Here is a 26,823-nt window from a genome sequence, read left to right as displayed (position 1 = left end):
CAGCGTCTCCCCCAGCCCTGCAGTGCACACACAGTGTGCCCACTCTGCTGTGTCAGAGGACCTCTCAGGCCCTGCCACACCCATGGCCTCCTTCCTCTAAAACCACTACAGACATCCCAGGCTTCCATCTGTCCTTTTGCTTTCTTTCCCATCTTTTTCATCTCCTGTGGCCCCTTGGCTTTTTTAAATTAACTTTTATTTAAATTAAGATAATCTTATTTTAAATACCAATCCCAGTTCCCTCTCCCTCCTGCCCTCCCATTCCCCTCACCAACCCCCCATCTGCCCCTCAGGGAGGGTGAGTGCTCCCGTGGGGGATCATCAAAGTCTGTCCCATCATTTGGGGCAGGACCTACATCCTCCCCTCTGTAGCAAGGCTGAGAGAGTGTCCCTCCATAGGGAAAGTCTATTCCAAAGTCTATTTGTGCCCTAGGGATAAATACTGGTTCCACTGCCAGAGGCCCCATAGGCTGCCCAGGCCTCTTAACTGACACCCATGTTCAGGGGGTCTGGTTTGGTCCTGTGCTGGTTCTCCAGCTCTCAGTCTGGGTCTGTGAGCTCACACTTGCTCAGGTCAGCTGTTTCTGTGGGTTTTCCCAGCATGGTCTTGACCCCTTTTCTCATCATCCTTCTCTACATCTGGATTCCAGGAGTTCAGCTCAGTGCTTATCTGTGAATCTCTGCTTCTGTTTCCATCAGCTACTGGATGAAGGCTCTAGGATGGCATGTAAGGTAGTCACCAATCTCACTATAGAGGAAGGGCGTTTAAGGCAGCCTCTCCACTATTGCTTAGATTCTTAGTTGGTGTCATCCGTGAGGATTCCTGGAGATTTCCCTAGTGCCAGGTTTCTTGTTAAGCCCACAGTGGCTTCCTCTATTAAGGTCTCTCTTTCCTTGTCTTTCTCTGTTCTTCCCCCAACTTGACTGTCCTGCTCCTCCCCTTCTCCTCTCCTCTTTCTTCTCCCTCCCACCCCCTCCCATGCTCCCAATTTACTCAGGAGATCTTGTCCCTTCCCCCTTCTCCAGGGTCCATGTCTGTCTCTCTCAGGGTCCTCCTTGTTTCCTAGCTTCTCTGGGGTTGTGGATTGCAGGCTGGTTATTCTTTTCTCTACGTCTAATATCCACTTATGAGTGAGTACAAACCATGTTTTTCTTTCTGTGACTGGGTTACCTCACTCAGGATGGTTTCTTCTAGTTCCATCCATTTGCCTGCGAATTTCAACATTTCATTTTTTTTTCCTGTGTGTAGTACTCCATTGTGTAAATTTATCACATTTTCTTTATCCATTCTTCGGTTGAGGGGCATCTAGGTTGCTTCCAGTTTCTGGCTATTACAAATAGTGCTGCTATGAACACAGTTGAACAGAGGTCCTTGTTGTATGAAAGTGCATCCTTTGGGTATATGCCTAAGAGTGGAATTGCTGGATCTTGAGGTAGACTGATATCCTGTTTTCCTGAGAAACCACCATACTGATTTCCAAAGTGGCTGTTGAAGTTTGCACTCCCACCAGCAGTGGAGAAGTGTTCCCCTTTCTCCACAACCTCTCCAGCATAAACTGTCATTGGTGTTTTTTATTTTAGCCATTCTGGTCAGTGTAAGATGGTATCTCAGAGTTGTTTTGAGTTGCATTTCCCTGATAGCTAAGGATATTGAGCACTTAAGTGTCATTCGGCCATTTGAGATTCTTCTATTGAGAATTCTCTATTTAGTTCTGTACCCCACTTTTTAATTGTATTATTTGGTGTTTTGATGACTAGCTTCTTGAGTTCTTTGTATATTTTGGAAATCAGCCCTCTGTCAGATGTGGGGTTGGTGAAGATCTTTTCCCATCTGTGGGCTGCTATTTTGTCTTCTTGACTGTGCCCTTTGCCTTACAGAAGCTTCTCAGTTTCAGGAGGTCCCCTTTATTAATTGTCGATCTCAGTGTCTGTGCTATTGGCATTACGTTCAGGAAGCGGTCTCCTGTACCAATTCATTCAAGACTACTTCCCACTTTCTCTTCTAAGAGGTTCAGTGTGGCTGGATTTATGTTGAGGTCTTTGTTCCATTTGGACTGAAGTTTTGTGCATGGTGATAGATATGGATCTATCTGCAATGCTCTACACACCAGCATCCAGTTATGCCAGCACCATTTGTTGAAGATGCTTTATTTTTTCCATTTTATAATTTTAGCTTTTTTTGTCAAAAATCAGTTGTTCATAGGTGTGTGGATTAATATCAGGGTCTTCAATTCAATTCCATTGGTCTGTCTGTTTTTATGCAAATACCAAGCTGTCTTCATTACTATAGCTCTGTAATAGAGCTTGAAGTCAGGGATGGTGATGCCTCCAGAAGTTCCTTTAACATTCAGGGTTGTTTTGGCTATCCTGGGTTTTTTGTTTTTCTGCATAAAGTTGAGTATGTTCTTTCAAGGTCTGTGAAGAATTGTACTGGGATTTTGATGGGGTTACATTGAATGTCCTTTCATAGGCATGTCCTTCTTTAGGTTGGGAAAGTTTTCTTCTATGATTTTTTTGAATATGCTTTATGCACTTTTGAGCTGGGCTTCTTCGCTGCCCTCTATACCTATTATTGTTAGGTTTGGTCTTCTCATGATGTTCCATATTCCCTGGATATCTTGTGTTAAGGATTTGTTGGACTTAACATTTTCTTTAGTCAATGAGTCTATTTCCGCTAGTGTGTCTTCAGCACCTGAGACTCTCTCTTCCATCTCTTGTATTCTGTTGGTTATGCTTGTATCTGTAGTTCTGATCATTTACTCAGATTTTCTATTTCCAGCATTCCCTCAGTTTGTGTTTTCTTTATTGTCTCTATTTCAGTTTTCAAGTCTTGAACTATTTGAATTGTTTCCTTCACCTGTTTGTTTTTTCTTGGCTTTCCTTGCTTTAAGAGATTTGTTGATTTCTTGCATTTTTTTTTTTTTGGTTTGTCTTTTCCTCCATTTGTTCCATTTTTTTGTTAGTTTTTTCTTCCATTTCTTTAGGGGATTTTTCTCATTTCCTCTTTGAGGGCCTCTGTCATCTTCAAAAGTTGTTCTTAAGGTCATTCATTCTCTTCTGCTTCATCTGCGTTGGGAAGCTCAGGGCTTGCTGGTGTGGAGTCCCTAGACTCTGGTGGGGTCATATTAGTCCTTCTGTTGTTGACTGTGTTCTTATGCTGTTGTCTTCCCTTCCCTTCTTCCAGTGGGTGCAGGTGGGGCCTCTCCCTCTCCTGGTGGGTGTGGGGCCAAGGTTCCGATGGTGGCAGATGCTGGATGGTTTGGCTCCTTGGCTTGGAAAGTGGGAGCACTGGGAAAAAGTGCTTGGAGACTGGGAGCACTCTTCACAGATGGACAGACACACCCAGCAAATGGACTTTCTCCTCCAACCCTGTGAACTGTGTCCTTTGAGGCTCCAGTATCTGCGGCCAGAATTTGACCAGGAGTTGGCTCCGTGCATTAGGAACATTAGAAGGGTGGGGAACTAATTACCCCGGTCCAGGCACCTGGGAAACTAGAATTCTGGTCTTCAAGGAGAATGAAGGGTCCATCATTCCACGTCCAGTTCTCAGAGCAGGAGAAGTAGAAGTTTCGTGACTCCTGGTTGGAGAGAATTTGTATGATGGGACTAAAGCAGAATTGGCCCAGGAAGACAGTTCTACAACAGCGATGGGGCGTTAGTGTGTTAGCTGAGCATGTTGCCAGCCAACGGCTCTTGAAAATTCTGTGTATCCAGGTGATGCCTTAGATTTTACTCTCAAGTGCTAATTGTCCTAAGATGTTGACGCCACCTCCTTGTCTTTGTTTTTCTCTCTCTCTAGAATATTCTCCTTCTTGGATATCGTAACTCTTTGCCGGTGTGCACAAATTTCCAAGGTAGAGTATCACCTGATTGTTAGTATCAATGAGAGGACTGAGCTTGGTTCAAACACATTACAAGTAAATGTTGTCTTATTAAAATAACAGACTATAATTCTGTGTTTTATTTGAACTTGACTACACCATGAGCAGAAGTTTGGAAATACAAAACCTTATCCGTTCTTAGCAGACGAGTCCCCTCCTCACTCACTCACTCACTTTCCTCTCTTACCTCCCCCTCCCAGGCATGGAACATCTTAGCCCTGGATGGAAGCAACTGGCAAAGAATAGATCTTTTTAACTTTCAAACAGATGTAGAGGTAAGTTAGTCCACTTAAATTATTTTCATATTTATTTATTGTATGGGTATGTGCGTGTACATGCATTTGTCCAGGGTTTTAGTGTGGATCAAAGGACAACCTTGCAGGAGTTGGTTCTCCGGTCCCAAGGATCAGACTCTGGTCTTCAGGCTTAGGATCAGGCACCTTTACCTACTCAGATGCCACTCTGGTCCCATTGGTGATGGTGTCTTTTGAGGCAGGGTCTCTCCATACAGCAAGCATCACCAACAAGTGGGCAGAGTTCCCCACCCACACTGTTCACTGTAGAGTCCTTCATTCCTCATGCTTTGCTGTGTGAGTACAGAAGAGACAAGGAACAAGGGATCCGTGTGTCCCTCTGAAAGGGAAGCCATAGTCCCTGCAGATAACACACAGCAGCAATTCCTGGCTGCCCATGCAGTTCTAAGCAAGCCACATATGCCAGTGTAGTCCATCCTCTCAATACCAGACAGCAGAGAGGCTATAGAGATGGCTCAGTGGTTAAGAGCACTTGACCTGGGTTTGATTCCCAATAACACATGGTGGCTTATGCACCCTCTTCTGGCCTCTGAGGGCTCCTACACTCAGCATTGTGCACATAAACTCACACAGGCAAACACACATACATGTGACTTGATAAACTAATTTGAAAAAACAGACTGAAGAAACTGAGGAACAAATAGGTTGGGTCTAAGTACTTACGTAGGGAAGTAGGTTACACGCCTGCGGGTTGATAGACAGAACAAAGTGTTGAAGTGGTGGGAGCTTAGGGGTCTTCCCCCGAGGGCCACTCTTTCTGAGTGTGCGTGAGTCTCTCTGTCGAGCCATTTCCATGCCTCCAGAGACTGGACATGTGAGATCAGGAGATGGCTCAGGGGGTTGGTAAAGGCACTTGCTGCAACCAAGCCTGACGATCTGAGATCAGTTCTGGGGCCCCACATGGTGGAAGGGAAGAACAGACTCTTGCAGACTGGCCTCTGACCTCCACACATGTGCCATGGTACATTTACACGCATATACATACAAACAAATACAAATTCAAAATAAAAGAAGAAATCGGACATTCCTCATCCATCTTTGTAGTTATGAAAAATGCTATCCACCCATAGCCCAGGAACTATTGACAAAGTTGTTGGGAGAGGGAGAGTCCATTTTCTTTAAGAATAAAGGCCCTGTCAGCCAATTGTGCTCCAAGGAGTGGCACACCTCCAAGAATAGATGGATAGTACAAATTAGACTTGATGGGTGAAGAAAACAAAAACAATCCACAGAGTTGGGTATATAAGGAGGGGTGGACCTGGGAGGAGTTGGGGGGGATTGAATATGATTAAAAACAGATAATACAAGAGTCCCAAAGATCTAACTAAAGAGCGCTGGGTGTTGGTGGCGCACGCCTTTAATCCCAGCACTGGGGAGGCAGAGGCAGGCAGATCTCTGAGTTCGAGGCCAGCCTGGTCTCCAGAGTGAGTGCCAGGATAGGCTCCAAAGCTACACAGAGAAACCCTGTTTCGAAAAACAAAACAAACAAACAAACAAATCTAACTAAAGAGCGTAACCAGGACAAAAAATGACCATGTTCAAGTCCAAACTTTTAATAGGTTCTAAAGCCAATTTAGGGCCTTTTTCCTTAGAGTCTCTCATCCTAATGTGCTTGCCTGTGGTGTGCTGTGTCAGGCAAGTAGTGAATAGATATTGAACTAGCAAAGGACTTGCTATTTTTCCCTTCTTAGAAATAATGATGCATAATTATCACCATGTACATAACTTTAAAAAAAATTCTGGTATAAGAACTGTAGAAAAAAAAAAAAAAAGAATAAGGAAGTCTTCCAAATGGAAGGGTACACAGAAGTGGCTGTGGGCTTCGGTGCTCGGTGCTCTCATACCTAGATTTCCAAGTCCCAATCATCTTTTCCCTTTGGTAGCAAAGATTTATTTTACAGTTGTCTTGGATTTTGCTTAAAGATGACAAACTCTTGTTAGAGAGATAGCTCAGGAGCAAAGATCACTTTCTGGTTTTCATCTTTGTTTATGTTTACATTGATTTTTCTTTATTCTTGAGAATTTCTTACACGTACACAATGAAACAGTCACTTCCGCCCCCATATTCCTTGTGCAGTTCTCTCAAGCCCTCCCAATCAGTTCAGCACTTATTTATTTACTTATTTTACATCCTGACTGTAGTCTCCTCTCCCTCCCTCGATCCACCCCTCCTCCGTATTCACTCAGAAAGGGGCAGGCCTCCCATGGGCATCCGCTTGCCCCCTTTGTAGAGGCCCCCAGTTCAGTTCACAGCACACATGTTGGGTGGCCTACCAGCTCCTAAAAGCTGGGTCTCCAGGGGATCCAGTGCCCTCTCCTGGCCCTGTGAGTACTCACACACACATATACATAAATAAAATAATATCTTAGAAACTAGCTTAGGTAACCCTCAAGAAAACATACTGAATACCACTAGAGTCAAAGTTCCGACTTGCGTCTAGTTGAAATGTTAGCCAGGTAGCAGTGTGTGTCAGCCCCTCTTATGGCACTGTGGTTTGTGTCCTAGCAAATTCCCTGTTTTATAGGTCTCTGCCAAGATAGCTATACACACAAACACCACACACACACACACACACACACACACACACACACACAATACATACATACATACACAGATACACACACACACACCACACACAAATACCCAGATATACTCACTACGCACACAACCCCCACACACTATACACACACACACAATACATACATACACACAGAGACACACACACCACACACAAAGATACACACCCACCCATACACTAAAAAGATTGACTTGTTTTTTAGCAGTAGTATTTTATTCTCCAGTGGCTTTCACTGCCACGTTCCAGTGGAATGCTGGGATAGCTGTGAGTGTGGGGAGGGTGTGTCCAAACCCTTTGAAAGGCAGCTAGGCCCTTAGAGACCCCTCCCTGTGCTGGTGGAAGACAGGTGAGGATGGTCTCCAGAGAGCATGGGGGCGTCTGGTTGCATCTGGAAAACTGCATTTAGAGTTGAGCTTATTCCATCTTGAAAGAAGCAGCGTGAAAAAGTGACCCGTTTCCTGCCTTTCTCCACTTAAGGGCCAAGTGGTGGAAAACATCTCCAAGAGGTGCGGTGGCTTCCTTAGAAAACTCAGCTTGCGTGGCTGCATCGGCGTCGGGGACTCCTCCTTGAAGTGAGTGACAGCCCCACAGCTGATGACTGACATTTTCAAAAGCAAAGCAAACATGTTCTAGGCTTTCCTTCCGTTATGACCTTTCTGTGCTCATTTGCATAACAAGAGCTATGCCTTTGGAATAACTGACACCCCGCTGTCCTGAAGGGAAGAGCCTGGGGACAAATGACTCCACCTGTCTAGTGTGATCTCGAGCTCTCCTGTTGCCCACAGTGGGTTGGGCCCTCCTACATCAATTGGCAGTTGAGAAAAATGTCTCACAGACCTGGCCACGGGTCAGTCTGATAGAAGCAATTTCTTGAGTGGACCCTCTTCCCAGGTGATTCTAGGGTTATATATAGTTGACACATGAAGCTAACTGCGACATCAGGCTTGGTGGCACACATTTTTTTACCTGCTGAACCATCTCTCCAGACCATGAAGGTTTTTTCTTCTTCTTACTAAGATGGGGGGAGGGGTCTCTTGATTATGTAACTCTGACTGCCCTGGAACTTGCTATGTGACCAGAATGGCCTTGAACTCAGAGATCCTCACTACACTCAGGCTCCATGAGGGTTTTTCTAAAGTAAGGACATAGCAGAAAGTAGAGGAGAGGGGCTCTGTTGGGTAAAGGGAGGGAGGGCAGATGCAGGTCATGTGGCTTGACTGTGGTCAACACCCCTGCACTACCACAGTGAAAAATACCATATGAAACCGTCACTGTGTACATTGTGGAGGTACTAACACACACAGACCAGTTCAGGTGGGGCATGGTGGTGCACGCCTTTAATTCCAGCACTTGGGCGTGGAGGACAGAGGCAGGCAGATCTCGCAGAGTTTGAGGCTAGTCTGGTCTACAGAGTGAGTTCCAGTACAGCCAGGGCTACAGAGAGTTCCAGCACAGAGAAGCCCTGCCTCAGGGGCAGTAGAGACCAGTGCAGGCCCTCAAGCCAGATTTTGTACTTAAGAAGTGAAATGGCCTGAGTCTAGCTTAACAGGAAGCAAGGATTTACTAATAAGTCTGATGTAGCTTATCATGCAAGACATAAATCTAATAGCGGCCCCATTGAAGACACCAAAATGTGAAAATGGGGATTGCTGGTGGGGACTATGAAAGAAATGTCATTTGTTTATTTTAGACTCTCATGATACAGCCCTGACTGACCTAGAACTCTCTCTCTCTGTAGACTAGGCTGGCCTGGAGCTCACAGAGACCGCCTGCCTCTGCCTCCTGAGTACTGGGGGCTAAAGGTGTGCGCCACCATGTCCCATAGGAAAGCACTGTTGAGGGGCCAAAAACAGCAGTTTCCTCAAACATCTTTATTGATTATTTAGATATCCACTCAGCAGAGCTGCCCTGGACTCATTCATTCATCTTGCTGTAGATACCGTTTGTTCCTTTTTTACTGCTGAGCAGTAATCTGTCCTATAGCTGTCCAGGTGCTGTTGAGATGTCAGGCTTACCATCTGATAAACCTGTCTTCCGGTGTAGGGGAGATGGCTCAGGACTCAAGAGCACCTGCTGCTCTTGCAGTTTCCAGCACCCATGTCCAGTAGCTCAGAACCTGCTGTACCTCCAGCTCCAGGGGATCCTGCGCCCTCTTCTCACCTGCACTTACACGGCACACACACAGACACATACAAGTTCATAAAATAAAAGTAACCTCCTATAATTGTTCAGTGCTAACCGCACTGAACTGCAAAGCTTAGTCTAGCCTTAGGCGTGTTTGGAACACTGCTATGACCACAGAACTGGTCATATTTGTATATGATACAAAAATTGTCCAATATTTGTATCATAGTATACTTGGGAGTGTCTTATATACTTTATTGAACATCTGCATCTAAACACAACACAGTCTCTAGAGTAGTTTCTCTGTTCATTCTTGTTACCATGTGGCCAGCTGGCAGCTGTGCCCCTCCCTCAGTTATGGGTAGTTGAGGACCACCATGTGAGTGGCGGGAACTGAACTTGGATCCTCTAGGAAAACAGCAAGGGCGACTAATTAGCTTCTCAGCCATCCCCTCCCGACCCCCGAAATGAAGCTTTTAATGAAAGACACTTCACTGACTTCTTCCTTATGGAACATTAGAACTTGCTGCCAAACCTGTCCTGTGCTTTCCTTGTAAGTCTTTAAGATTTGTTTGTTTTTTTATTTTATGTGCACGTGAGAATGTCTTCACAGATGTGCACCATATGTGCCCGGTGCCCACTGAGGCCAGAAGAGTGTGTCACATCTGGAACTGGAGTTATAAGCTGCCTTGTGGGTGCTGGGAGCTGAATACAGGTTCTCTGCAAAAGCACGTGTACATGTCTATCTGTTGTGGGGTAGGGTGTGTGCATTTGAGTGCAGTGTCCAAGGAGCCAGAAGAGGGCACCAGATCCCCAGAGTTGGAGTTACAGGTGATTGTGAGCCACCTAGCATAGGTGCTGGGAACTGAGCTCAGGGCTCTTACCAGAGCCGTGTGTGCTTTCCACCACCGGGCCATCTCTCTAGCCTCCACTTGTATTCTGAGGTGCTTTATTCCAGTCTTCTTCACTGTTCATTATTAGACACTGATAAATGATCATTTCTTATATATATTGATTTTTCACCCCCTGCAGTGCTCAGGTGGAACCTCGTATGTGCCATGCATGCAGTCTGCCACTGAGCTGTATTCCATACCGGCTCCGGGGTGTGTGTGTGTGTGTGTGTGTGTGAGCACATGTGTACCCCGAGCCTGGTACACACCAGACAAACCCTGTACCCTAGCACGTGCCCTGCCTTGCTCTTTGCAGACTCACTCATCTGTTTTCTACCTGTGGTGTTCAATTTGTCATTAATCTATTAGTACACTGTCATCACGGTCACGCTTAACGTGTCTTCTCAAATGAACAAAACCTCTCACGTCTCCACGAAATGTCTTCACTCGGCACTGTAGCTGCATGTATTCTGGGTAAAATGAATAGAACTTTCAGTGCCCTTGCCCGCTGTCTTTGCTCGTGAGCCTTGAGTAGACTTGGCTAGAAGAGTCCTCTGTTCCTCGCAGATGTAGTTTCTCTGCTGTTGACAGCACGCAGGATTCTGCCCAGTGTTGGGCAGGTGGCGTGCATCCCACTGGTGTGTGGACCAGTTTTTGTTCCTGTAACTGCTCTGTTGAGTTGAAGTCTGGGATGCATCTGCAGTGTTTTTACTGTTCTCTTTTGGGTCGTATCCTTTGTTAGGCTTGGGGAAGGTAGGGTGCAAAATGACAGAACACTCGTGTAGCATGTGGGAGGCCCAGCACTGCAAAAATCAGCCAGTCAGTCCATCAATTCATTAAAAGCTTTAACATTTTTATTTTCTGTGTACAGTGTTGATAAGAACAGGTGTATGTACACCACATGCTCATAGTACCTAGGCCAGAAGAGGAGCCTGGGCTGCCTGTAACTGGAGTTATAGATGGTTGTGTACAGCCTTGTGGGTGCTGGGTACCAAGCTCAGGTCCTCTGCAAGAGCAGCCAGTGCTCATAGCCACCAGGTCATCTCTTCAGCCCCCGCCCCCTGTTAATTAATTAAAAGATGGTTAGGTTGGGCAGAGTGACATTTCATTTAGTCTACTTCTGCGTTCCTGAAGCTCAAATCTCCTCACCACCCAGTCCCAGAAACAATGACATATTTTCAAGTTTCGCAGGTGATCTTCCGATCTCATCCTTCCAGCTGATTCTGTCCCCAGCCTTAGGTAATTCCCTGTGTGTCAGTGTCAGGGTCCCACATGGCCGCTGCTGGCATTGTGTCCACACACTCTGTGAGCACCATGGACTCTTGGATTTTCTCGTTTGGCTCCATCCCTCAGAGTGAGCAGATGAGGCACACTGTGGTCCTGGTCCAGCCAGCACTCGATCCTCTGAGACTTGCTGAAGTCCAGTTTGAGGAAGATGCAGATTGCCTGAGAGCATCCAGGCAAGGAGTGGGAGTGGTTTGTAGTTACCTGCTTCTGGCCTTGCTGTCACACAGTCGAGGCAGCTGTCTTCATGCCTTGGGGTCCTTGTCAGTAAACTTGGGTCTTGATAGTAATGATACTGAGTGTCAGAGTGCCCCCAGGGCACAGTCAGGAGAAATGCCAGGCCTCCAGCTCAGATGGTCCCCAAGGTGGGGCTGGAGGAGGGTCAGTTGACAGGCAGCTTGGGCCAGGCTAGCCGCAGGCAGTGCCTGAGAGCGTCCCAGGTTCCGGAGCTCTGTATCTGCCCTGGGGTGTGTGGCCTTAGCTGATCTGTATTTAGGAGGACTGGAAAAGCACTGTTCTAAGTGGATGGTTGTGCTGCCCTCTAGTGGCCATCCTGAAGATTGCAGCCACCCTGTGGCCACTGGTCTCTCGCAGTGCATCACTTTAAAGTCCTTTTGTGATACTTTGGGGGAAGAAAAAAGTAAACCACGCAACTTTTGCCCCCTCCCCCTTTTAGGACCTTTGCACAGAACTGCCGAAACATTGAACACTTAAACCTCAATGGCTGCACAAAAATCACTGACAGGTAAGGAATAAAGATGGGCCGGGGACAGAGTGGCCACAGGGAGGCGGGGTGAGAAACAAGGTTGAAATCGTCACTGGTGCGCCTGCCTCTTCCCAGCACGTGTTACAGCCTCGGCAGATTCTGCTCCAAGCTGAAACACCTGGATCTCACGTCCTGCGTGTCTGTTACCAACAGCTCCTTAAAGGGCATCAGGTGAGCGGGCTCGGCATTCGGGGTCAAGGAAAATACCCCGGCATGTGGGCTGGGGAGGTGGCGCGGCCTGTAAGGGAGTAAAAAGACCCAAGTTGCAATCTCCAGAATCCGTGTAAACAGCCGGGAATGGTGGCACCTGCCTGTGACCACAGTCCTGGGGAAGGGCGGGGGGGGGGGTCCCTAGGGCTCCCTAGCAGAGTTGGGAGCTCCAGCCAGATTGAGTGGGAGACCTGTGTGATAAGGAGGGGCAGAATGCGGGGAAAGGACATGTGAGCCATGAAAGAGGATGAAGCTAGGGCCCCGGGGAAGGGCTTAGTGGTGAAGAGCACATACTGCTTGCTCCTGCAGAGGAACCAAGTTCTCAGGGCTCTCAGTTGACTCTAACTCCAGATGCAGGGGCGTGATGCCCTCTTCTGGCCACCCCGGGCAACTACACTCACAGGCACATACTGCCCCCCCCCCCACATAATTTAAGATTAAAAAGAGGATGCAAAGCTAATTGTTTTCTATTTTCAATTCTACCGGCTTTGTGTTTTCTTTTTGTGATGGATAAGTACATAAAACTGCAATTGACACTGATAGTGTGAAGTCCTGAGGGTACCTCCGTGGCTTTGGAGTGCACAGAGGTTCACCCAGATGTGTTGAGTCTGAGGCTGGGTCGGCGCTGGACTCACGTAATCTAGCTGTGTCATGCTTTGTGAGTTCATTACAATCAACCGATCTTTTAGAAAGCAGTAAGGAGAGGGATTGAGGAAGACACCCAAAGTCCACTTCCACAGTGTGCACTTACACAGAGAGACCCCAAACCCAACACTGGTGCGGTTAGCGCCTCGGTCCGAGCCTGCCCCGGGTGAGGAAGAGGTGGCTCAGCCGGGCCCTCGGCGTGTTTGTGGGGTACTGAGTTCGGCACTGTCTGCAGGAGGCTGCACAGGGTGCTGTTCTTTGTTCTCCCAGCGATGGCTGCCGGAACCTGGAGTATCTGAACCTCTCCTGGTGCGACCAGATCACAAAGGACGGCATCGAGGCGCTGGTGCGGGGGTGCCGCGGCCTGAAAGCGCTGCTCCTGAGGGGTTGCACACAGGTACAGAGGCCGCGCCGGTCAGCCTGCTCCCCCGCCGCGCGGCCAGCGTGGTACCTGACCCGTTCCCTCACCTGGACTCCACCCTCTTTCATGTCCGCCACCCGCTCAGCTGGAGGACGAAGCTTTGAGACACATTCAGAACCACTGCCACGAGCTCGTGAGCCTCAACCTGCAGTCCTGCTCAGTAAGTACGGACAGGACCGGGCACCTGCGTGCCCGCCGCACCTGTGCGCGGCCCCCTCCCCGCCGCGCCGGTGCGCGGGCCCCCTCCCCCGCCGCACCCGTGTCCCACTGCACCTGTGCACAGCCCCATTGTCTGGCCACACCTGCCCAAAGTGGATGGCAGATGGCCACATCACCCTGCCCCGACTCCTCTTCCTGTCTTCCTTGGAGCTGAGAGTCTAAGGTGAGACAACAGTAATAAGACAGCGTGGCCAGCACAAGGCCAATGGCACCCTCCCCCCCCCCAGGCATATGTATCAGTCTGGATTGTTAATCTCTGTGCCTGCACCCGTATACTTATATTCTACTTAGAAACATATATATGGATATGTATGACTTATATATCACACATACCTATGATAGAGAGACAAGGTCTCACTGCATAGCCCAGGCTAGCCTGAAACTCAGTTCTCATGCCTTAGCATATAGAAAGCTGGGATTACATGTGTGGGCCGGTATGCCTGGCTGGCTCTTTCAGAACAGTCAGGAATGCTGTAACTAGCTAGCTGTTAGACCTCAACAGCGGGGTGAGATCTCAGTATCTCATTTCCTTTCAACACATTGGGGTGATGACCCCTCTAACTCTCCACTGGGCTAGGGAGATAGCCCAGTCAGTTAAGTGCTGGCTTTATAAGCACAAGGACCTGAGTTTCATCCCTAGAACCTGTGTAAAAAGCTGAGCATGGTAACATGTTCTTAAAACCCCAGCACTGGGGAAGCGGCAGGATTCCTCTAGCTTGCTGGCCAGCCAGCCTCCTCCATATGGTGAGTTCTGAGCCAGTCACAGAGTGTCTCAAAAAGGAAGGTAGCCAGCACCTGAATGACACCTGAAATTGTACATGCATGTATGCACATGTGTGCGTGCGCACATGCGTGTACACACACACACACACACTCGCAACAGTTTTGTAAACTGTGTGTAAGAAAGCAGCTTTCTTCTGTAGGCATTAGCTTTGCCAGTTTTTCTCACTGACACTGTGTGGATGTGCAGTCACGAGGGAAAGCCCTTGCATTCAGCTTGTTTGTGTTGTTTTGCTTTCGAGACAGGGTTTCTCTGTGTAGCATTGGAGCCTTTCCTGGAACTCGCTCTGTAGACCAGGCTGGCCTCAAACTCACAGAGATCCACCTGCCTCTGCCTCCCGAGTGCTGGGATTAAAGGCGTGTGCCACCAACGCCTGGCTGCATCCATGTGTTAATAAATGAATCCTAGTCTTCAGAGTGCCTGATGGTGGAAAGGAAAGCAGATGACGTTCATAGCTGGCTTCACAGATGTGCCTGGACTGTCCTTAGTTACATGGGGTGAACACTGGCTGGCGGTAACCCTAGACTAGGTGCATGTATATTATGTCAGCATGAATTAATGTATTTGAACACGAAGATTGCTTTGCATCTTCACAGACAAATGAAATAGAACTCCAAGGAATTTATCAGTAACTGGTTTTCCTTTTCTCTAAATTAGTTGGTAAGATGTTATATACATGTAAACATAACACCATTTCTATGATGAAGACAAAGAACAACTGTCTACACATCCAGCCGGTTACTAATGTGTCTTTTAACTAGGAAGTCTCGTGAGTTCTTTGTTTAATGTTTTATCACCAGTTTATGAATTCCTCCTGGAAACAGTCTCTTTCAGTGTCCATTGCTAACACTAGGCTATTTTATAGCTGTGCAGAAGCCTCTCTCTGCTTGTCTGTTGAGTAGGACTGGGATTGAACTCAGGGAGGGAGAGCCTCTTGCATGCCAGGCAGGCACCTACCAACTTACTCTTAGCCCGGACTTACTGTTATTTTGGTTTTGGAAAGTTTGAGTTCCTTGCCTGGCCTGGAACTCACTCTGTAGACCAGGCTGACTCTAGACTCACAGAAATCTGCCTGCCTCTGCCTCCCGAGTGCTGGGATTAAAGGTGTGCGCCACCAACGCCTGGCTGCTTTTCTTTTCTTCCTCCTTTCCTTTTTTTTTTTTTGGTAGAGTTTCACTTATGTAGTCCAGGATGGCCTAGGACTGGCACAGTCCTCCTGCCTCAGCCTTCTAAGTGCCAGGACTACAGGCGAGTGCTGCCATAGCCAGCCTGTGTCCCTTTGTTTGGGTGTGGCTGAGGCACTGGTGGGCAGCTGAAGGCTCATTTTCCTGGCCCCACGTCAGTGCTGGGCCCGACTCCTGTCTTCTTCTCCCCAGCGCATCACTGATGATGGCGTGGTGCAGATCTGCAGGGGCTGCCACCGGCTGCAGGCTTTGTGCCTCTCGGGTTGTAGCAATCTCACAGATGCGTCTCTCACGGCCCTGGGCCTGAACTGCCCCAGACTACAGTGAGTATGGTTCACTTTTGCTCTGTGGCTCCAGGAGGACTAGGCTGCCTAGGGGGAGAGGTTGGCAGCACCTGGAGAGGAGTGGTGGAGCCAGGAGCTGTTGGGCTGGGGTTAGACAGCACCTGACCCCATCAAGGGGGGATGGATGTGTGTAGCACAATGTCTCTTAACATGTTTCTTGGTCTGTTTCATGAATTTGTCCATAATTTGACTCATGCCGTTATACTTCGGCTATCAGAGTGGTCTGACAGTGGACAGACTAGCGGTGGGTCTCTGCGGCACCAGTCACTAGATGGAAACTCAACACAGCTGCTTGCCTGTCGTCCTCCTGATTATCGGGGCAAGGGCTAGTTCCCAAGGCAGAGCATTCCTGTGCACCACCCAGGCACTTAACTCTTGACATGCAGGGGCTGGTGCCTTGAGAGTGGATGCTCCCTGCAAGCCTTATCACCCTGACTTAACACATCCACGGGAGTGGACACTCACTTTCACGAGAATCTGAGCCATTAGGAAAGTCAGTTTGTCCTGCACCTCATGAAGGATAAGGAGGGAAGCAAGATTATGAACCTGTAGATTTCATTTCAAAACCAGGTTTTTGTTTTGATTTTCTTTTTGAGACAGGTTTTCTTTGTATAGTCCCAGCTGTCCTGGCACTTGCTCTGGAGACCAGGCTGGCCTCCAACTCACAGAGATCCACCTGCCTCTGCCTCCCAAGTGCTGGCGTTAAAGATGTGCGCCACCACGTGGCTCCTGTTTTAATTCTTATGAGAATTAACTCATGTTCTTTTTTTTTTTTATCGCCTATAGTTTAAAATTTCCTAAGAGGGCAACTAGACATTTCAGTGTCTACAGGCTGAAGACGTAACTTGGTGGGAGAGCACTTGTTTAGTACGCATGAGGCCCTTAGTTCAATCTCCAGCACCACAAAATAAATAGTGTAGATCTTAAGATGATTTTGATTAGCAAAAGTCCATTTTAACCACTGTTTTAAAAACCAGTGGTGGGCAGGGCCACGGTCCACACCTGTGAAGAGACATTAGGACTCTGGTCCAGTCCATCCATCCTGGTGCCTCCCATCTGTCCTGAGAGGCTGTGTTTGCAGGACTCTGCAGGACGGGACCAGAAAACAGCTCAGTGTGCTGCAGAAATGAGCACACTGGAGAGTGTGCATCATGCAGTATGTTCTGTTGTTAACCAGGCTCTGCTTCTTTTCCCCTCGTCCCCTTCCCAGAATTTTGGAGGCTGCCCGATGCTCCCATTTGACGGATGCAGGCTTTACACTCTTAGCTCGGGTAAGGCATTGAGTTCAAAACACAATTGTATTGTAAACCCCCCCCCCAATTCAAAGAGACTCAGGTAGTTTTGGGGAGCACAAAGAAATGAAAACCATGCCAGGTGGTGGTGGCTTTAATCCCAGCACTCAGGAGGCAGAGGCAGGAGGATCTCTGTGAGTTCGAGACCAGCCTGGTCTACAAGAGCTAGTTCCAGGACAGCCTCCAAAGCCACAGAAAAACCCTGTCTTTGAAAACAAACAAAAAACTGAAAATCTAGCTTCAGAAGAGATGAACATGAGGTACGATAGAACCATTTCAGAAAGCTTTGCACTTTTTTCTGCTGGCCAGGACTCTGGGGAGATCCTGGAAAGTATGTCCAACCTTTCAACATAACTTTGTCATTTACAAAGTTCATAAGAACTGGGCCACATTCATAGCTCTCAGACTGCAGTTTGGACATGCCGTCAGAGCATCTGGAAGAATGCTCTTGTCAGTGAGGCCCATCTTGAACAGAATCATCTCTCCAGTGGCAGGTGCCCTTTCTATATGAACCCACTGGGATGTGCTTTGCTGTCTTGCATACTGCCTTAGGTGCTGTGTCCTCTTGCCCTTACCTCCCACAGGACAGAGCATCCATTTCCAGGCTGAAGTCTGTGGTGTAGGAAGGTGCACCAACCCCCTGGGTTGAGAGATGGTGTGGTCCCCAGTAGCCACAGCCATTGCCCAAAGTGAGCACTGACTCAAAGGGCTGCTGCTCTGAATTGCTGGTTTGGGATGGCTGTAGAAATAGGGACGGCTCCTCAGTGGAACGGGTGAGCCACAGGGCTACTCTCTGGGTGGCTCAAGTAGCAGAGTGTCTGTGGCCTCTTTCAGAATTGCCATGACTTGGAGAAGATGGATCTTGAAGAGTGTGTCCTGGTGAGTGGACTTGTGGCATCCCTTTAGGGGGACTCGCTCGCTGCTGGGGCCTGGCATAGTAGCAAGCACAGGCTACCATTACCCCAGCATGGTACTGGGGATTGGGCCCTATTAGGCCACTTGTAACGGGACTTGTGTTTGGCTGTTCCAGAACTTCAGACAGACTATAGCAGAGACATGCAAGAGAGCCCAGCCATTCCCAAGCATCAGGAGGATTCCCTTTTTTCTCCTAGCCTGGGAGAGGAACGAGCCTACATTTTAGGTGATAGGGAAACTACAGAGACGGGGTCCTGGGGAACCCCCTTGTCCACCTGCTTTTGTGTCCTGTCCCTCGGCTCCCTCAGGCACCAGAAGCAAGGCCAAAAAACAGTGTGCCTCCCCAGGAAGCAACAGTTTGAGTCAGTATGCTTGGATGAGGTTTCAGTTTGCTTTTGTGCCCTCTGATCCCCATGTTGAGAAGCCAGGATTAGGTGTTACGGCCTGGTCTAGAAGCCACACTGACAGCCTGTTTCTCTGCAGATCACTGACAGCACCCTCATCCAGCTATCCATCCACTGTCCCAAGCTGCAAGCCCTGGTGAGTGAGTTACTGGTCATAGGAATGACTTATGCATGTCTTAGAGTGCCATATGGGTCCATTTCCTATAAAGTACTCAGAGGAACATTCCAACTAGAAATTATGAACACATAGTAAAACCAACAGAAAGCCAGTGTCTGTGAAAATTTTCCGAACAGTTGTATATACTGAATATAAAGACCAAAATTCAGTGGATGGCCTCAAAGCATAGTGGAGGACCCAAAAACAGAGATGGCTTACTCTGGGCAAGTAAGAACAGCCTGAAGAAAAGAATGAACAAGAGAGGTGGCTTAGGGCCTTAGTGAGCTGGGACAGAAGATGTGACAGTTACAGTATCACAATTAGAACATTGGTAAAATGTTCCTGTAAGTTCAAGCTGATCAAACCTTGGACAGATCAGTGCCACCCATCCATCTATCCCATCCACCCACCCATCCATCCATCCACACCCATCCACCCATCCATCCACCCATCCATCCATCCACCCACCCATCCATCCATCCACCCATCCATCCCATCCACCCATCCATCCATCCATCCACCCACCCACCCATCCATCCATCCATCCCATCCACCCATCCATCCATCCACCCATCCATCCCATCCATCCATCTACCCATCCATCCATCCCATCCACCCATCCACCCACCCACCCATCTATCCATCCATCCATCCATCCATCCATCCATCCATCCCATCACTCAGAGTGTTACAAACTGGTACATGGTCCAGTGACGCTGTTGCTAGGTATGTTAAAAAACAACAAAACTGAACTAAAGCCACAGAGAAAGCCTGTCTCCAGAACAAAACAAAACAAAACACCCCAATTGAACTCAAGCCAACCTGAAAGCAGGATGTGAGAAACAGCTGTGCATATCCAAATTCAAGGCATTGACTCACAACAGCCAAAGGGAAACTACCCAGATGTCTGTCAATAGGTAAATGCAATATGCTGCACACACACATAGAGATTGTTGTTCTAACGGAAGGAGGGTAGCCCTGGCACATGCTTTAAGATGGATGAGCTTGAGCACATGATGCTAAGTGAAGCCACTCCCTGAAACACAAGTGTCATGTTCTGTAGGAGTTAATGCTTCTCTGAGATACACAGTCAGAGTCACAAGGATAGAAGCTGAGGGGAAGGTGTGTGTCCTGGAGTAAGCGCACTGTGAAAAGGCCCTGGAGCCCCAGTGAGTAACGGCCTGAACTATAGAATCACAGGTTTTCAGCTCAAGATGGATGGCAACAGAAAAGGTTAGTTGTAGAAACTGAAGAGCAGGCTTCTAGATAGGGAGTCAAAGAGGAACTCTAGGGAGTAAAGGGGGGAAGTTAGCTAAATGAAAATCAAACTTCCCCACAATGTGTGGGGTATAAACAAGAGCACTCCACAGATTCCAACACCAACGCTTGCATTTGAGAAAGGCCCAGTGATTTAATTTTCCAACTGCAAGAAGCCAGAAAAAAGTAAAATGAAGCCCAAATGAAGAGGACATAACATGGTAGAGACCAGTGAAACTGGAAACCAAACACGACAGCGGTAGCATAGCAATGCAGTCTGCGGCTTTGTAAACAGACCTTCAGGCCGGGCCGTCAGCACATCTGCCCAGGCTGAGTGTCCCTTGTCCAAAATGTTTGGGACAGAGACGTTTGGGCTTACAGACTGTTTCATTACACACTTACCCAACCAAGTGCTTGGGATTAGGGCCAAGATCTAATCACAGATTCATTTCTGTCTTGCTACTGCAGTGTTTGACTGTGGCTTGCCTCACAAGGTCAGTTGTGGGCTTCCTATTTGTGGTACTATGTTGATACATTCTTAAATTCTGGAGAATTTCAAATCTTTGCATTACGGGTGCACTGACCTACATAAATTTTTAACAAGTGAAATGGACAAATAACTCATTTGATGCAAAATAACTCAAAACTTAAGGAAATTCACTTATAGTCTTGTAATTCCCCCAAATGTTCATGTACAAATGGATTTGTTTAGAATTCTTCCTACCATTTAAAGAATTAACAGCATTCTATGCCATGAGCTCACTGAGAAGTGACCCTGGGATCAAAAGAAAACCCATGATCAGGCTTAGTGGGGAAGGGTGTTTGCTGACAGGCTTGATCCAAATGGGGATGGAAGCAGCTACCGTTAGTGTCCTGCATTGGCTTACATGGTCTGCACATCCCGTGATTAACTGTTTCTCCACCCAGGGACAGCCTCTATTTTCCTGCTAAACTCTGAACCTGACATTTTCCTCCACCAGCTGGGGCCTGGCAGCATACTCTGCCCTTTGCTACTCAGGCCCAACACCTCAGACATTATCCTAGCCTCTTCCTCAGGGTGAACTTTGTTCTGTTCCTTTTCCCCTCTGAAGAACTTTTATGTTGGTGTGGATTTTCTGTTTTCACAGTGGAGAAACTGTCCCATTTGGCCACTAACGTTTGGCTCAGCAACTTGGCTGTGTAAGCCACCCATTACTTTTGTAATCTTTATTACCACTTCCAGGAGTAGAATGATGTGTGCCTAAGGGTCAGGGCCTCTGCTGTCTGCACTTTTTAGTGTGTATTGTGTGTGCTAGGGTAAGTGCATGTGACTGCAGGCGCTCTTGGAAGCTGAAGGCATTGGGTCCTCCTGTAGCCACCATACTTGGGTCCTCTGGGAGAGAATGTGCTTGTAACTACTGAGCCACCTCTCCAGCCCTGTACATTCTGAAGGAACAAGGACACCAAAACTGCTGGCTTTACTGGTGAATTGGGCCATAAAACTGCTCTAGGGGGTTAACTTTGACACATGTATCTCCTTGTTTCTGGTTAGAGTTAGCTGCTATGTCCTGGGTGCAGCAAACCCAGGGCCTCACTAGCTCCTCCCTGGACAAGGAAACAGCATCAGTCTTCAGAAAACCCCAGACTAAGTGTTCCCTTCAGTACTGGATGTGGGGGATTGAAGAATAGCAGGCTTTTGATCTGATGAAGTTCTGTAGATTCCATTCATTTATAAAGGTGGCCCACCCCAGCACATGGCATGTGCTCTGCAGAGGGCACTTCTGGAGCCAGCTCTCCAGCTCTTACTAGCTGGAGCCTGGAACGAGGGTTCTCTGAAGAAACATCTTTCTCCCCTCCCCAGAGTTTGTCCCACTGTGAGCTCATTACAGATGAAGGGATTCTGCACTTGAGCAGCAGCACGTGTGGGCATGAGAGACTGCGGGTACTGGAGCTGGACAACTGCCTCCTTGTCACGGATGCTGCCCTGGAGCACTTGGAGAACTGCCGTGGCTTAGAGCGTCTGGAGCTGTACGACTGCCAGCAGGTCACCCGCGCAGGCATCAAGCGCATGCGGGTAGGTGGGAGTCCCTCCTCAGCAACCCAGAAAACATCCAGGCTGGTGAGAGCTCAGCAGATGAAGGTGCTCGTGCCAAGTCTGTCTTCCCGAGTTCAACTCCAAGAACACAAAGTAGACTAGAACCAATCCATGTTTTCTGACCTCCACATAACATGCTGTGGCATGTGCTGACTAGTGCACACAATGCACTTAAAAAAAAATTCAACATCCATTTCTTTAGTCTGTTGTGTTCATGCAAACTGGTCTGATTACACAGCACTACCTTAGGCTTCTTCAAACATCTATTCTTGGAGGTGGAGGCTCCATGTAGTCTGATGATTGGCACCCCCACAAGCTTTCATCTAAGGAAAGGTCACTGATTGAAGTGTGTAGGGGCTGTTTACAAATGCTGCCATTTGTCTTTAGAAGGTGCTAGACTTTGGGGGTCACAAAGGGTTGTAACAGGAGTTCTGGCTTACAGCACTCTACCTTCCTAAGGTTAAGGTAGTCCATTTTAAATGGACTTCAGGTTTTCAAAGACTATACAAGAACCCTAATACCAGGGCAGACTATTCCCCTTTTCCATCTCCTTCCAGGCTCAGCTTCCTCATGTCAAGGTCCATGCCTACTTTGCTCCGGTCACCCCTCCACCAGCAGTGGCAGGAAGTGGACACCGACTGTGCAGGTGCTGTGTCATACTTTGACAGCAGCTGCTTAGGCCAAGGCCCATCCTCCAGGTCAGACCAGTCTGCGTCACCATCACCCAATCTCGACTCTGCATTGGGAAAGCATTACAGGTAAAAGACTTCAGCACAGATGGCAGTAACTGGTGATACCATTCACCTTAACCTGGCTTGGGATGCAAGCAAATCAAAGCCTGTGTAGTTACCATGCGGCAGGAGTGGTACGGTGCAGCCAAGACTACACAAGTAACGCAGAGCCCTTCAGAGGTGGGTACCTACCTAGGAACACGAGCCCCGCCCGGCTTTGTCAGCGTTCTACACAGACCTTCAGTGTTAGCACAACCCAAGCAGAGCAAAGAGCCTGTGGTTTTTCTACCAATCCTTAAGCCAGTGGCCTACTTTAATTCATGATTCCTACTGATTTGCAGGACTTTTCACTTGGAAGACTAGAAGCACCGTTGTCAATGCGAATATACTGCAAACTGAGAATGGCTGGTGGTTCCCACGTAGAAACCCGTGGGAAAAGGCATGTTAGCTTATTTCCGTTAAGACACCAAAGAAGTGAGGACTCTGAGCTGGGTGGGGCAGGGTCTTCACCTTTCTGTTTATGTCAATGTGTCATACCCAACTCTAGGGACCAAAAACTAAACAAAAGCAGCCTATTTTGCATTGCCCCATTGGGAATAAGCTCTGCCATATGCTACAGCATACAGTGCATTTTTGCTAAAGGAAAAAAGCCAATTATGTCCACACTTTTCAAAAAATTTGGGGAACCTTGAAGAAATCCAGAATTATCTATAAATAATCAAATAAAAATAATGAACGGGTGCATGTAGAATGGATGTATTTTTTTTTTCAAATTTACTCTGAATTTTTAGAGATCATGACAGAACTACATTAAAGCTTTACTCATTTGAGTTTTTCATGTGTGAAGTGTTGGCAACTTTGAAACTCCTAACAGTGCTCACTGGAGTTGGTCAGGGGGCTTTACCGATGTAACGCTCGGGCTGGCAAATGTGAGCATTTCTCTTCTCTATTGCCTGCACCAGGACAGGAGGCCTGGTCTTCTACTGTGACTGCTCTGTGCCATCAACATTCCCCACTGCCTTCAGTGTAGCCACGCTGCGGTTAATGGTAGCTGACCTTCCCTAGCAATCACTCCCCAGCCAAAACTGCAAAAATGAGCAGTCTGTGTCTCTATGGCCAGCGTTAAAGCATCTGTATACACCGCCGCAGCTGCATTTTCAGAGGGGAAGCAGAAACACGCATACAACCTGGAAATTCATCAGGAGAATCCTTGTAAGCAATTATTAGCTCCTGTGGGTCTGACTGCCTCGTGGTATGCTGCGGTATTCCCTGATTTGAAGGCTATGTGAATATCACAGCAGCTATTATCTAAACTTGGAGGGCGGGGAGAGCATGAACTATACTTGCTCCAGTGATTCATGGACTGTGTCTATTAGATACCAGAGACAACCATATATTCCACACATTTCTTGAGCTCTATAGAATGCAGCCTATCAGAGATGCTGGACTTGATGCTCAGTGACCATAACTTCACTCACAGACTAGAAAAACCTCATGTCAGAAAGCCTGACTGTATTCTGTAAGTACAGGACAGCTCACAGGGAGTGTGTCCACTAAAGTATCTGGGACACACGCAGGGAAGCCCGTGATGCCCTGTGACCTGAAATGACAATGGCCAACAATTTCAAATGAGTGACACATTTACAAAACCATCAGAAAACATTTATTAGACTGAACTGTACATCCTATTAACCAAAGTAGCAAACTGCTGGTGCCGGGGGTTCTGCACAGTTTCACTGAGACAGACTAGCACTGTGTGCTGCTCAGCACAATTTCAAGTCTGAGGAGCTTGAAAGTACTTTCACCCCACTTCTAAAACCTGATAAGGAATTCAAAATAGCACACAGCATTAAATGACATTTATTGTTCCATAAATCATGAGATCCAAAAAAGGAAGCTAACAGACAAGCAAAATTCTAAAACCAATTAGATAAATTCACTTCTTTCCAAATAAGTGACTGGTACAGAAAGCATGTGGTCACAGAAAAGCAAGGGAGGACAGATGGAGTGTGCCCCTCGTGAAGGGCCTGCAGAGCTACAGCACTGCCAAGCCCAAGATGAACATACCGAGACGGAGTTGAGAATTTGTGGCAAATAATTAACCCCATTATGACTAAAACGCAAGACGTTAAAGCCTTCACCCGCTGAAGCAGTCATTCCTACCACCTGAGCAAGGCCAGACACAGCCGGCAGCTGAGCAAACAGGCAGAGATGCTACATAATTAAAATGGAAAAAAGCTTTGTAAAACTCAGACCTGCCACAGGCCTCACAAAAAGTTTACTGCTGAATCCTGGAGAGACAGTGATGAGGGAGTAATGGCAGCGGAGGGAGGGAAAGCCAAAGATCCCCTTAGAGTGGTGTGTGAGCTTGTGCTCCTATAGAGGCACGCCTGTTACAGAGCAGCAGCAAAGGCGCAGAAAACACCCCAACAGCCCCAACTAATCACCAGAGTAGACAGCCATGATTGTACTGAAACTCAGCATGTGAGGGTAGGAAAAGGTCAGGGTACATTTTAGTGTCTTGTTGTGACATCTAGTGTTTCCATGGGTACTTTCGCCTCATTCAAAACACCAAGTGAGAAGCTATCAACAATAATACTTTGATTCCCCCACCTAGTTCTAATGTCTGGGGAAGGGCTTTAGACATGTTTAACAGAGCCAGGCACAAAACAAGTGAGTATGCACCTGGAGGAGAGGGGCAGGTGAGAAAAGGAAACCACATGAGTTTAAAAGGCAAGGAGGTTTCAAAAAGTGAAATTTGGAAACTAAAAATGCTAAAAATGGAAGCAAAAGCCAAACACCCAAGTCTTTGTACCTATTAGGGTTTACACTGACCTTACGCCAAGGTACTTCGGATAGTTTGCTCATTTTCTCTGCTTGGCTCTTCCCTGGTCTGGCATGATCCTCTCAGATGTACACCTTCAGACATGATCGCCTCTGAGAAGGTGCTCAGCCCCTTACCTGACCAATGCTGCCATGTCAGCGCAGCTCCCCAAGGAGAGCACACCCTATCTCCTCCCCAGGTAGTATAAGGGTCAGGCAACAAAAGCCAAACTGGCACAGAAAGGTAAATGCCCACGGTTGAGTTTTTACATTCATTTCAAACCGCATACAGTGTCAAAAGCCAGCAGAGACTCCTGGGAACTTTGTCCACTGGCCCCTGCTAGGGAAGTGGGCACTGTGCCCACGCCATGGCCAGGAGCTGGTTGCACGTCGACTGATGTGCTCGCTCTCGTGAGGGTGCTGGGCTGTGGCAGTGACAACGAGGAGATTTGTCTCTCCTACAGCTCATTAGGAAGGTCATCTTGTGTTTTCAATATGAAACATTTCACAGTAAAATCCAATCCCAAGACTTCTTGGATTCAGTCTTCACACACTTTTAAGCATGACTTTATTTGGTACTGGATAGAGTTCAGTCTGTATAAGGTATCACTTCAAAATTATGTGAATACCATCATTATTTTCAGCTGCAAAAAAAAAAAAGTTAGAAAAGAAACGGTATTAAAGATGGAAATGTGCAATCTGCTTCAGAGGTTACAGCTTGACAAAAAGCTAACGGCGTCACTCTAGCTCTGCTTCCCTCCTGACAACTCCATGTACAGTGTTTCTACCACTGCTCTGGGCCCCGGGCCCCTGGCCCTACAGGGAACCTTGTGAGAAAACTTTGTATGCTAGAGGGTGAACAGGCTTGCACTGTGTGAGGGCGGACCCAAGAAAGCCCTGCACAAACAATGTGCAGGCAGCCTGTAGGTTCCATTGTAGACACACGTCTTTCCTGGAAAACCAATTCTCAGAGGCAGATACAGAGCAAGACTTTGCCTAGGGGCCTCAAAGTCATGAGAGGCAGTGAAGGAAGGCACTCACAGAAAGATGAAGGTTTCCATGTGGATGCAGTCTCCCAAGGGTAAACTAAACCTGGAGAGGAGTCCTGTGAAGACTAATGCCACAAGATACAAGCATGCAATTAAGCACGCGTTTCTGGTTTTTTTTGAACTTTGCAAAATAAAAGCTATATAGTTTTGAAATTAAAGATGTCTAAGAAGTGAGCCAGTTCACTGCTTTGTCAGACCTGCAGGTAGCTTAATGGCCAGTGGCATATATTACAATCAGGTATAAAGCAAAATTATAATTTCAAAACCCTTTGGGGCTACTGCTTTGCAGAGTGACTACCAGGAAGGGGGACAGGTGTGTGTGTGCTGCCTTCAAAAATCCCTTCCCTCTCTAACTTTGTAGTTTGGAGCTCACTTGACCTAGCCTGGACCTCTTCCCACACTGCTGCCTAAGTAGTACTGCACAGCCTGCACAAATCTCAAGTCACTACTGACATCCAAAATTTCTAAATTAGTACATC

The 26,823-nt window shown here is 47.5% G+C and overlaps 2 protein-coding genes across 5 annotated transcripts in view; one reads left to right on the top strand and one right to left on the bottom strand.

Moving 5' to 3' along the window:
- Fbxl2 (F-box and leucine rich repeat protein 2) overlaps window positions 1-23,302 on the top strand; it is a 42,019-nt gene extending 18,717 nt beyond the window's left edge. The window contains exons 3-16 of one of the 3 annotated variants that reach the window (XR_003485241.2): window positions 3,800-3,854; window positions 4,082-4,156; window positions 7,252-7,346; window positions 11,749-11,817; window positions 11,914-12,009; window positions 12,964-13,090; window positions 13,200-13,274; window positions 15,491-15,621; window positions 16,853-16,913; window positions 17,769-17,813; window positions 18,333-18,389; window positions 21,508-21,720; window positions 22,299-22,499; window positions 22,814-23,302. Coding sequence is in view for 1 of the 3 variants with exons in the window: in XM_027415292.2 (XP_027271093.1) it covers window positions 3,800-3,854; window positions 4,082-4,156; window positions 7,252-7,346; window positions 11,749-11,817; window positions 11,914-12,009; window positions 12,964-13,090; window positions 13,200-13,274; window positions 15,491-15,621; window positions 16,853-16,913; window positions 17,769-17,813; window positions 18,333-18,389; window positions 21,508-21,720; window positions 22,299-22,406 (1,207 nt within the window). In the remaining 2 variants the exon portion in view is untranslated. Of the gene's footprint in view, window positions 1-3,799; window positions 3,855-4,081; window positions 4,157-7,251; window positions 7,347-11,748; window positions 11,818-11,913; window positions 12,010-12,963; window positions 13,091-13,199; window positions 13,275-15,490; window positions 15,622-16,852; window positions 16,914-17,768; window positions 17,814-18,332; window positions 18,390-21,507; window positions 21,721-22,298 lie in introns of all 3 variants that reach the window. The other 2 variants (XR_003485240.2, XM_027415292.2) reach the window with 2 other exon arrangements.
- An 810-nt stretch (window positions 23,303-24,112) lies between these two features.
- Ubp1 (upstream binding protein 1) overlaps window positions 24,113-26,823 on the bottom strand; it is a 47,730-nt gene continuing 45,019 nt past the window's right edge. For both annotated transcript variants that reach the window (XM_027415287.2, XM_027415288.2), the window contains one exon: window positions 24,113-25,939. In XM_027415287.2, coding sequence (XP_027271088.1) covers window positions 25,902-25,939 — 38 coding nt within the window. In that variant the 3' untranslated portion in view covers window positions 24,113-25,901. The remainder of the gene's footprint in view (window positions 25,940-26,823) is intronic.

This window comes from Cricetulus griseus, chromosome 4 (genome assembly GCF_003668045.3).
Source record: "Cricetulus griseus strain 17A/GY chromosome 4, alternate assembly CriGri-PICRH-1.0, whole genome shotgun sequence".
Classification (NCBI taxonomy): Eukaryota; Metazoa; Chordata; class Mammalia; order Rodentia; family Cricetidae; genus Cricetulus; species Cricetulus griseus.
The sequence above is the reverse complement of the archived record's forward strand: the minus strand, read 5'-3'. Positions and strand labels throughout refer to the sequence as shown.